The sequence below is a fragment of the Xyrauchen texanus genome, chromosome 45 (genome assembly GCF_025860055.1).
Source record: "Xyrauchen texanus isolate HMW12.3.18 chromosome 45, RBS_HiC_50CHRs, whole genome shotgun sequence".
Classification (NCBI taxonomy): domain Eukaryota; kingdom Metazoa; phylum Chordata; class Actinopteri; order Cypriniformes; family Catostomidae; genus Xyrauchen; species Xyrauchen texanus.
Window position 1 is genome coordinate 17,480,852 of NC_068320.1, and position 12,078 is coordinate 17,492,929.

Below are 12,078 nucleotides of genomic sequence, written 5' to 3' on the forward strand. Positions count from 1 at the left end.
CTTCACCTGCACATCATTTTTATTAGGTATGCATTTATAAACTTGCCCTTATAGTATATTCCATAGGGTGAATACAGTTAAATTGGACAACTGGCAAAGTGGGACACTTAAGCTTCTGCCATCTGTCATTATATGTATAATTTTCCATCAGCATTAAGGTAATCATATAAGATGACGTGGATGGCTTATTGGGTCATATTTCAATAGCAATGCAAATAAAAAATTATCAGAAAGTGTCCTACTTTATCGTTAGTCTTGTCAGTTGGGAATGTATTGTGGTGATTTTAAGGCAAAGACCCTTAAAGTGTTTCTAAATTGGGTATAAAGTCTTGCTGCAAAACCCAATGTAGTTCTACATCAAAAAGTGACAAATTGAGTTTTAAGGATTGAATCAAAAGTGGTGTTTGTTTCTCTAAGTGTCATTATTGACTGAAGCTGATCTCCCATTGCAGAGTGTCCACGCTGCCTACTGGTTTAATCTCAGACAGCAGGTGAGATTCAGTGCTGTGTGCCTGTTACCTGCACTACTTCCCCAAATCAATCCGGCCCTTTTCACTTCATAAAGCCCTACTATCCACCAGGACATCATCGCTCACCATGGCGTGTCCATCACAGTGTGTCCAACTGGGTGTCTCTGTATGCGTCATTCTCCAAGAGTCCCACCTCTACCCACCATAGCCTGCACAAATCATTGGCTGTCTCCTGCACCCATCACTGTGATGCCTGCCTGCTCATTGAATGTCCTTATTTTTATATACCATGTGGTGAAATGTGTAACTGTGTTTTAACCAGGTTCACTGTGGGACATGATGGGACAGAGCCAGACCAGGAAGAGAACTTCTGGTCCCAAGCACTGGAAGACCTGGAAACATGTGGCCAATCTGGGATCCTGCGAGAACTTGAGGTGATTTAAAAAAATATAATGGCTTACAGTTGTGTCCATTTTCCCACCCTGCTGAAAAAATGATCTTAAACCAGCCTAACATGGTTTGCTGGTCTTAGATAGTCACCCAGCCTGGTGAGATTGGCTTGTTAGGTGGTTTTAGAGGGGTTTGGGGTACTTTTCAACATGTCAGGCTGGGAAGCCTGCTAAATGAGCTGAAGACCAGCTTTTCCAGGTTGGGAATCCAGCTAAACCATATGAAGACCAGCTTGACCATGCTTGGTGACCAGCTACACCAACTTTAGACCCGCTTGGCCAGGCTGGGAGACTAGCTAAACCATCTGAAGACCAGCTTGGCCAGGATGGGAGACCAGCTAAACCAGCTAAAGACTAGCTTGGCTAAGCTGGTAGACCAGATAAACCATCTGAAGACCAGCTTGGCCAGACTGGAAGACAAAGTAAACCAGCTGAAGACCAGCTTGACTAGGATGGGAGACCAGGTAAACCAAGTGAACACCAGCTTGGCCAGGCTGGGAGACCAGCTAGAACACCTGAAGATCAGCTTAGCCAGACTGGAAAACCAGCTAGAAAATTTGAAGACAAGCATGGCAGACTGGAAGACCAGCTAAACCAACTGAAACCAGCTTGGCCAGGCTGGGAGACCAGTTAGACCATCTGAAGACCAGCTTTGAACAGTCTGAAAGACCAGATAAACCATTTTAAGACAAGCTTGGCCAGACTGGAATACCAGCTAAACCAGCTGAAGACCAGTTTGAACAATCTGGGAAACTGTCTTAACCAAATTAACACAAGCTTGGCCTGGCTGAGAGATCAGCTACACCAACTTTAGAACAGGTTGGCCAGGCTTAGAAACCAGATAGATCAACCTTACACCAGCTTGACCTGGCTGGAAGACCAGCTAGATCACCTGAAGTTCAGCTTGGCCAGATTGGACGAACAGCTAAACAAGCTGAATACCAGCCTGGCCAGGCTGGGAGATCATCTTAAACAAGTTAAGGCCAGCAAACCATTTAAAGCTGGTTTAAGAAGTTTTTTTTCTCAGCAGGGAACTCCCCTGGTCATCCTAGCTCTTTGCACTCGTTGAATCCCCCTCCTCGCCATGCCCCCCCTCCACTGTCTTTTTTAGTAGCATGCTATGCCAACCTTGGTTTTGAGTAACAGATCCTTCTTTTTCCAGGACAAGCCAGACAGGCTTCTGAATAAGAGAAACCTGGCCATCTTGGTACCACTTTCCTTTCTTTGGGCTTCCTCTTTGCTTGTAGTGCTGGCACACAAGTGCTCTCCTTGTGCTAATAGGCTTAGTGTCTCTTGCCGGGGGCCTGCTTGAAAGTGGGGGGTTTCACAGACATCCACTAATGACATCCACTTCAGATCCTAGGGGTGCATTCAAAACTAAAGTATGACGTGTTAAAGGCATAGTTCACTCAAACATGAAAATGTTCTCACCCTCATGTCATTCCAATCCTGTATGACAGACTTTTTTTCAGTGGAATTACTTTTTTGTAGCGTTTGTATACATTCAAATATGGCACGTCAAGAATAGCCGTCTTGGAGAGTTTTGGTGGAAGGGAAGATTTTTTTGTGAATAACTTCTTAAATTCAGTCTATCCCTTCTGATAGATAGCTATGTGGTTTCTTTTGTGAATTTTGGAACTAGACAGCATCTGTCCCCCTTTACTTTCATTGTATGGAACAGATCATAGTAAACATTCTGCCTAACTTCAGAAGAAAGTCATACTGGTTTGGAATGACATGATGATGCTAGAATTTTTCTTTTTTGGTGAACTGTTTCTTTAAATACCAAAAATACTACAGAAGAATAGAAAGAACTGTTTTACACTTAAAGATAACAATGGAAAGAACAGCATGGGGAATTTCTTGGAAACTGGCTTTAGGACAGGCCCCTGTGTTAAATAAATGTTTCTTTTTTCAGCCTTGTACAATAGATAATATCTTCTGTCATGTAATGCATTGTTTTATTTGACGTGATTTGTGACTAACCTTGAAACACTTTATGAAAGCAGATTGATTTTCTTGTCTTTGCTTTGTCAGGTACCTTGAGTTAAATGCGGACTAAATGTAGCCGATGGCACACAGAAGCTTTTAGTACTCAACGTTCATTTTGAAAGTCACTTTCCACTGTTACTAGTCTGTGGAAATACAATGAAATCAAAAGGCTTTTACACTGAATGTACCCTTTGGCCCTAGTTGGATTTGATGAAAGTGTTTGCCTCTGGTTTGTGCCAGTAGTAGATAATATTGCACTCAAAAAAATCATTATAATAAATTTTTTTATTTTTATTTTTTTTACAAAAGTCACAATATTTTTAATATGCTGAATTAATTATATGTGTCCTTTTTGTCAAGGTGCATGATTATGTGTCTGATAACCAATGTAATGGTTTTTATGCTGCTTACACTAATGCATCAGCTTGGTGATATGAACAGTTTCCACTTTTTGTATGGTCACCTGTCATTGACCTGGAATTCTATTCCATGCAGTTTGAGTGAGATTCACACAAACTGGCATATGATGGTAGATTGAAGAGATATTGACAAAGGCATGTGGGCTCATACAAAGCATGATCGGAGAGCTGCTGCAAGGGCTGTATGTTGTGGAGTTTTTTTAGTTTCAGTCTTGTGTAGTGTCCTCTGCAACAGAACCGAAACACGTTTCTTTTTGAAGATTTTTTTAAAATGATAAATCACCAAATTGTCCACTAGCCATAAAAAAGGTTTGTTTAATCATTGCCATGGCTTACCATGGTGGAAATTGAAGTGGTTCGAACTGTCATTAGTAGTGTGTAAAAATGCATGTTTCTACTAAGAGTTTGTGTATTGTTGTCCATCAGCATTTTGCTTCTTGTTACTGTATTTACTAAACAGGACGTTTAACACAAATGTATGCATATAATTGTAATTGCAATGCTGTGCCATAGTCTGTAGTGCAAGACTAAATAATAATATTTGGTCAGTGTTAAAGGGATAGTTCGCCCAAAATTGAAAATGCTGTCATCATTTACTCAACCTCCTTTTTTCTTGCAAACCCATATTATTTTCTTCCATGAAACACAAAAAGACATGTTAGGCAGCATGTTAGGGTCTTGAAATCCTCAGTTCATTTTCAAGACATCTTTCTTTTTAATACAATAAAAGTCAATGGTGCCTGTCAGTCCTTAAATGCTGCTTACAATCTCCTTTTTTGTCCCATGAAAGAAATTAAGTGGCACAGGTTTGGAACAACATGAGGCTGGGTAAATAATGACTGATTAATTTTTTTTTTTTGGGGGGGACTATAAAGCTTTATGGCCCTTTAACTATGAGAGTTTATGGGTGTTTTACTATCAATGTATCTTTATACTGTGTTCTGTTAAATAATGAACACAGTGGAGTATGTTTTATTCTTCATAATGAAAACCCTTTGCAAAATGTACATTTCAGTTGTTCACTGACATTTGAAGCAGTGACGGCAGTTTTCTGCAGTGTGAAATGCAATATTTAAACTGCTATCTAAAACAGCATTTTCAAATTTTTGTAGAATTCTGATACATGACGTTTTTATGACCTCATAATAATTGAGATTCTACATGGAATATTTGTAGTTTTTTGTATTTAATGGGATAGTTCACCCAAAAATGTGTTATTCTCACATCATTTACACATCCTCATTCCATCTCAGATGTGTATGACTTCATTTCTTCTGAAGAACACAAACAAAGATTTTTAGAAGAATATTTAATCTCTGTAGATCCATACAATGCAAGTCAATGGTTGCCAGACCAAAAAATCCAAGCGATGCAATCACTATGGGTAACACACGGATCAACATTTCCATTCTTTTTTTATTGTTAAAAAGGACTTAAATATTGATCTGGTTCTCACACACACCTATTATATCACGTCTGAAGATATAGATTTAACACCTGGAGTCATATGGATACATTTTAGGCTGCCTTTGTGATTTTTGGAGCTTGAAAGGTCTGATCACAATTCACTTGCATTGTACGGACCTACAGAGATTAAATATTCAGCAGAAGTCATACACATCTGAGATGGCATTAAAGTGAGTAAATGATGAGAGAATTTTCCTTTCTGGGTGAACTATCCCTTTAAGAGGACTGAAAAACGCTGAAATGTTTTTTGAAATATGGTTATTGTGGTTTTGCTTGCCACACTGTAGGCCACTATCATGTCGGGCAGCTCTTTGAGTCTTAACCATGACCCTGCGCCCACCCGAAGCCATCTGGGCCGCCAGGCCAGTTTTCAAGAACGCGGCAGCAACAAACTGCAATACGCACAGGCCAGCCGCAGCAACACGTTGCCCACTGACGTTGGCAAAAAGGCTTTTTCCATGAGGAGAATGAAGCAGGAGATAAAGGATATTCTGTCACCCACCCCAGTTGAGCTTCATAAGGTGGGAATGCTTGTAAATAGTGTCTTAGTTTCAGCCTTGAGCACATTTTTATTAAAAAAATGTAATCCCTTTTTTCTTCCCAATTTGGAATGCCTAATTCCCATTACTTATTAGGTCCTCGGGGTGGTGCGGTTACTCACCTTAATCCGGGTGGCGGAGGACAAGTCTCAGTTGCCTCAGCTTCTGAGACAGGTCAATCCGAGCATTTTATCATGTGGCTCATTGTGCATGACACCGCGGAGACTCACAGTATGTGGAGACTCATGCTACTCTCTGCGATCCATGCACAACTTACCACATGCCCCATTGAGAGAGAGAGAACCACTAATCACGACCACGAGGAGGTTACCCCATGTGACTCTACCCTCCCTAGCAACTGGGCCAATTTGGTTACTTAGGACACCTGGCTGGAGTCACTCAGCTCACCCTGGGTTTCAAACTCAAGACTCAAGGGGTGGTAGTCAGTGTCAATTCTGAGCTACTCAAGCCCCAGCCTTGAGCAATTTAATCTTTAGCAAAAAAAAATATATATTTTTATTATATCACTAAATCAGTATTTTTTTTATCTGTTTTCCAGTAAAAATATCTAAACACAAGATAGAGACATAAGATATACGAACACTTGTTTTCAGAGAATATATATTGAATTAAGTTAATCTTTTTTAATTACTGGAAAGTATTTTTTTTTTCTTGTTTTAAACAAAAACAAAAAATTGTTAGTTTATACTTAAATAAGAAAAAACAGTTTGCAAATTTAGTGAAAAAATTACACTTATATCTTTGGCAATTTTGCTTCTCAAGTTAACTTGAGTGTGACTGCTTGTTTTAAGGATGTTTTGATATTTTTACTGGAAAACAACAGTTTAATGTATGTAACTACTTTTACATTCATAGGTGAGTCTCTTGAAGGACTCTGACCTTGAGGACTTTGGATTTAGTGTGTCTGATGGCGTCCTGGAGAAAGGGGTTTATGTGAACAACATCCGTCCTGGAGGGCCTGCTGAAATTGGAGGCCTGAAGTCTTATGACAGATTGCTACAGGTGAGCCACTGTGATAAATGTGAGGTGTTTCAATACATACAGTATTTAACCCTTTAAGCTGTGAAATTGTTTTTAAAGAGTTCCTGTTTCAGTGGAATGCCCAAAATCAAAGACTTAAAACTAAAAAACAAAGATGATCCAAATTTGAATGATAAATGATGAGAGACTCAGCCTAAGAAACTGCTGAAAAAGAAAAAGAAAAATCTTAATCCAAAAATGTACTTTTTTTTTCTTCTTATTTTTCTGATATTTTATTACAAATCTCAGGGTGTAAATAAGGTAGCTCCAAAAAGCTTATTTTGTTTTGTTCCCAGTCATGTCACCTGTAACTGAGTAAACTTTTTTTTTTTTTTGTTAATACAACAAAGCATTCAATATTTATGAAAATAGTTATCCTAGTGTCCAAAAACATCTCCAACTTTACATAAAAACTATTAACACAACAATGTTAAAGCAGGGGTACTCAATAGGCAGACAGACGGACACTTCAATCCAGACCAAGATCTAAATCTTTGTGCTAGTTGTCTGACGCCTGGCTAAGTGACTATGTAAGCATATGTGTTTATAAGCATGAAGTGTGAATAGCTCATGAAACGCTAGAGAGAAGTATTTTGCACTAGTGTGGGAATAAAGCGTGTCCAACACTATGCACTTATTCCAGCTCTCCGTGCTTTGCCTCTCTCCCAGCTATAGACATGAGGCGCAGCATAAAGCCTGATTTACTGTACGTTCAGTAGTTGCAGGTGTGGTTTTTTAACAATGGTAGTGAAGATCCCGCAATAGATATAGCCATCTTTTGCTTAAACACTGTAGAAAACAAAAATAAAAAAAAGTGTAACTAGGTGTCTAATATGTGATTCAGATGGTTCAACTAAGCCAGGTTTGTGTTGGGACGTTTTTTTGTTTTTTTTCCTCTAAATTTAGCTTCATTAATCAGTTAGGAGCCTTTGTTATAAAAAATACAATTAAAAATTACAAAAAATATATTTTTGTTCTAATTTTGTGAAAATTATTCAGAGATTTCATCAAGGCGTGGATGGCAAGGAAAGCCTATTTATACTTTAATTAAGCAAACAGTATTTTAATGCATCACTGTTGTTATTTTAATTGTTTGTTTGTTTGTTTGTTAGTAGATTCTCACTTTAAGGAAAATATAAAAATGGTCAATTCTTTTAAATTTTTATACAGTTTCTTTCAGGGGACACCCCTGAACCCACATACAGTAGTTTTTATCCTTCAAAAGGCCTCCTATATCCCATACACGTGCTATATATTATGAATGTAAAAATATTTAAACACAAAAACTGGACTGCTTTCATTCAGCTTCAGAAATAACTGTTGATCTTATCTTTTATTATTCATATCCAAGTGCCTTCGACTAATATCTGTGCCACTAGTGTCACCAAATGCATCTGGAAAAAGTAATGACTGATACATAAATATTCAAGTATTGTAACATTGAAAGAAAATATCCCTAATTGGACATGCAATGACATTTAATTTGTCACTTTTTTTCTACAGATAAACCACGTACGTACCAGAGACTTTGACTGCTGCTTAGTGGTACCTCTAATAGCGGAATCTGGAAATAAACTTGATCTAGTCATAAGCCGAAACCCAGTTTCCTCCCAGCCCTCAGAACTGAATCCATTATCCAATGAAGAGCCAGTGAACTGGACTGACCCCGGAGACCCACTCAATTCGCCCACCGCAGGGCTGGAACAGGGCCAGCACAACTCCACACTAGCAGGACTGGAGGACACAGACCCCAACAAGACTTTATAGCAGAACCTCCCTGGTGCCTGCAATTAAGCGCTCCTCCTCATGGTGCTAAAGTGAACTCTCCCTGAACGGCTCCCTCTGCTGGAGACAAAGTGAGGGTCTTGTTCTTAAACAGCACACACCCAGACCTTTTTTCCTAAGAGCATGAGCCACCATGACAAAAGGTCCTTTCCTGACGTGCTGGGTGTGTTTTTACCCTGTGAAAATTGCGACAATTATGGAAAAGACCACACTGACCTCTTGGGAAACCAAAACTATTAAAAACAAAATCAAAAAAGGGAAAAAAAAAACAACCATGATGACAACTGAAACAGTGCCATCCTTAATTATTGCCAATAAACAAGAATAGTTTGAAGGAGAATACAAAAAACAAGAGAAATAAAAGCAAAGCATAAAAGCAAAATTGAGACTTTTAAGGATGATATGACTGGCAACACAGTGTCGGTGTTTGTGAGAGTTCTAATGTGTGCGCGAGTGTGTGAAGACTTTATATCGCAAGCCTGCAGTGCGTCCACAAAGTCTGTCAGAGTCCAACGTCCTAAACACAGCCATCAACCCTTCTATTTAGTGAGACTGCAACACAAGTGTGTGTATATTGTATGTCTGTGTATTTCCTCCTGATATCTGATGCCAAGGTCAAAGTGCACCCCTTATTTTTGCTCAAAAGGAGGGGCGACAGCTGTGTGGTAAAAAAATAAAAATAATAATCAGCACAATGAATTTGGAAGCCATTTTTCAGTTGTAAACTGAATATGGGTTTTAGCATAATGCATGAGACCTAATATGAACTATTTTATATTGATTGAGGTAGACTTGTCCAAATACAAGAGCTTGGCAACATCCACGTACGAAAAGAAAACACAACCCCATGTTTCGGTTCTCTGTCCGCTATGCTGTTATTCATTGTAGCTGACCTGATGTCTCGTATAAATATGAAATCCAATGTCACATTGATGAGAGGGTGGCACAAAGGCACCTTATCTTGAAATTGGACAAATATCTATTTTTATGAATAGAAAATGATGATTTATATGGGGTGTTTGTATTTGAGTGATCGATAGTGAACATGAGGGATGCCGTGGGCCCTGTCAACCATGTATTGGAGCAAACTGATGACATAGAAAAGGTCATTTGGTTAAATAAAAAAAATACAAATAAAAAAAGCTCTTTGTACTTGTAGACTCTCCTGTTTATTGCCCCATTTTGAGGAAATCCATCACTGGCCCACAGAATATTACAGCTATTTATTCCATTCAGTCCAATATCAATCCAAAAAAAAAAATAACAGCAGTGTAAGTAGGTATTTGGATATTAACAGTTTACTATCAGTTACATCTAGGATACATATTATTTTTAGGAATTACAAACAACAATAATATGGAAATGTTGGGATGGGCTTTAGATTTTACGGTAGACATTTTCCTGTTCTAAGTTGTTCTTATTTGCTCAAATGTGCAATCCCTTGCAAAAAAAAAAATTTAATAAATAAATATAAATACCATGATAACCATTGTTTCTTGCAAAATAACACAGTTACTAGTTAATTTGACTCTTAAATCAACTAGTAAAATTAGTCAAATTTAAAATTAACTACTCAAAATAGTCATAATAAATTTAAAAGTGATCATCTTTGTGAAAGAATCGTTCACAAAGTTTCCGCCATTTAATTTTGTGATGACACTGGTGGCTAATGCCAAGTTACAGTACCACTGTTTTGTTGTAGCAACAATAACTGTAACTATGGTATTTTGGTGGAAATTGGTTACTATAGTAAATGGTATACCTCACTTATAATGACATAAAAAAAGTATTTAAAAAATGTAAGCATGGGGTTAATATCCATAAGAATCCAGAAAAAAGTATTTTGTATTCCCCCCTTTGTTTAAATAGTTATTAATCATTATGGTAATTTGTATGTGGTACTGTTATGGTTTTATATGTCTCATCTGACTTGTTTTTCAGACTGTGTAAGCCCAAAGGGTATGCAATCTGTTTGTAAAGAGAAAAAAAGTGTGTCAAATAATGAGAGAATGGATTTGTCTATTGAGTTGTCAGTTCTACCGTATGTGGTAGACCACTAAACATACTTCACATTTGTAGCTCTGCTTGGAAAAAAAAAATGTTAAAAAGAAACAAATCGTAGTAAAGAGAAAAACACGTTGTCATTGGCAGGCTGCTAATGGCAATGAATACCTTCACCCACCTTTGTGAAACATTGTGGCTTTTGATTGAGTGCCATCACCCTTGTTGTCAGTGCTCAAAGATCCTGTCTACTCACTATTTTCAAATGACACATTGTGGTCCAACCTCGTCAATGGCACGCTCACGTGGAGTTTCTTAATGGAGAACGTTTGACTATAAAAAAAGTGTCTTTTTTGTTTGGTTTCAGATAAACCTTCAGGTACGGGCTCATTCCCCAAACTCATGCACTGGATTTTCAGAGGTTCTCAAATGTCATAGATAAATCACTACATGTTGAATTATGGTTTTCGAGCCTTGATTCAAGCATTAGTTTTCACTTTGAACATTGTGAACATTACAACATGCAATGCTTGCTTGACCTATGTTTGTCACAGCACTTCTCTGTGTTACTTCATGTGCACACATTTTTGTGTAAGAAAAAAAACCTCATTCATGTTCATGTTTCATTTATGGAAACATTTAGTGAAGTCAAGCACTGCCAGTTAAAGTAGTGGGTATCCATTTTCAGTATATGATGAATTTATGATTCAATGTCACAGTTATGTCCCTGAAATATTGTATTTTTATTTCTAATGGACAGGTAATCTGAGCTGTAAAGTATTTTTGTACAAATTTAATACTTTGTTAGCATGATGTTTATCGTCTATGTATAAATTTGGGGATTCCTACAGCTGTAATCCTTTGTATGGCCGACAAAGAGAAACAATAAAACGACATACCGAGTGGTGAGGCGACACTGAATTAATCTCTGTCATATGAAACCTCATTAAGTGTGGTATTCTATGTTGGATCCTTTCCCCCGATGATGTGATCACTTCAAGTCAAATCATTTTTATTTGTATAGCGCTTTTCACAACACACATCATTTCAAAGCAGCTTTACAGAAAATCATGCATTAACAAAAACAAAAAAAGGACTGATTTGTTTTTTAAAATTATTTTACTGTCTTATATTTTAAATCTACAGAAAATGAAGTTTAGAATACATTAAAAAAAAATATTTGCTGTAACAAAAAAATTGCCTCTGCTGTGACCTAGTCAGTTTGTTTAGAGAACAATTTGTAGTATTACAATCCAAAATGACTCCATCCAAAGGGGCAGAATTCAGCTGTAGCAACAGAACCGTAGGATCTTGTAATATTCACATCAAACTATTTTATATGTGCTGCAAAGGAGAATATACTGTGTATATTAGTACTGATTTTCAGTTCTAGGATCAATAAAGTCAGACACCAATATGCTGTTCTGTTGTATTTAAAGGACAGCTTACCCCATTAGCCATGACTATATTCACATTATAGCACTGCCTTGAGGGTCTCATTGCTTTTACTATACTGTTACTTAATAATCAAGATATTAAAGGGATAGTTCACCCAAAATGAAAATTGTCCCATCATATACTTACCTTCATGCTATACCAGATGTGTATGACTTTCTTTTTTCTGCTGAACACAGACACCGATATCTCTGAGAAAATCTCTTCATTGTAGGTCCAATACAAAGTTCAAAAAGCACACATGCAATCCATATAGAATAGAAGCCTTTATTTTGGTCAAATATTACACAAAATGTTTTTGCATATATACAGTGAAAGTCTTTTCTTTTTCACATATCCCAGCTAAGCTGGGGTCAGAGTGCAGGATCAGCCATGATAAGGTCAAAGATACGGTCAAAGGCTTTACTCAAGAGCCCAACAGTGGCATCTTGGTGGTGCTGTGTTTTTAACTCCGACCTTC

At 37.7% G+C, this 12,078-nt stretch overlaps 1 protein-coding gene across 3 annotated transcripts in view; it reads left to right on the plus strand.

Moving 5' to 3' along the window:
- grip1 (glutamate receptor interacting protein 1) overlaps nucleotides 1-11,074 on the plus strand; it is a 197,473-nt gene extending 186,399 nt beyond the window's left edge. Inside the window, exons 21-26 of one of the 3 annotated variants that reach the window (XM_052118849.1) lie at nucleotides 453-491; nucleotides 793-904; nucleotides 2,082-2,126; nucleotides 5,085-5,318; nucleotides 6,213-6,359; nucleotides 7,881-11,074. In XM_052118849.1, coding sequence (XP_051974809.1) covers nucleotides 453-491; nucleotides 793-904; nucleotides 2,082-2,126; nucleotides 5,085-5,318; nucleotides 6,213-6,359; nucleotides 7,881-8,144 — 841 coding nt within the window. In that variant the 3' untranslated portion in view covers nucleotides 8,145-11,074. The remainder of the gene's footprint in view (nucleotides 1-452; nucleotides 492-792; nucleotides 905-2,081; nucleotides 2,127-5,084; nucleotides 5,319-6,212; nucleotides 6,360-7,880) is intronic. The other 2 variants (XM_052118850.1, XM_052118851.1) reach the window with 2 other exon arrangements.
- Nucleotides 11,075-12,078: the final 1,004 nt, after the last annotated feature.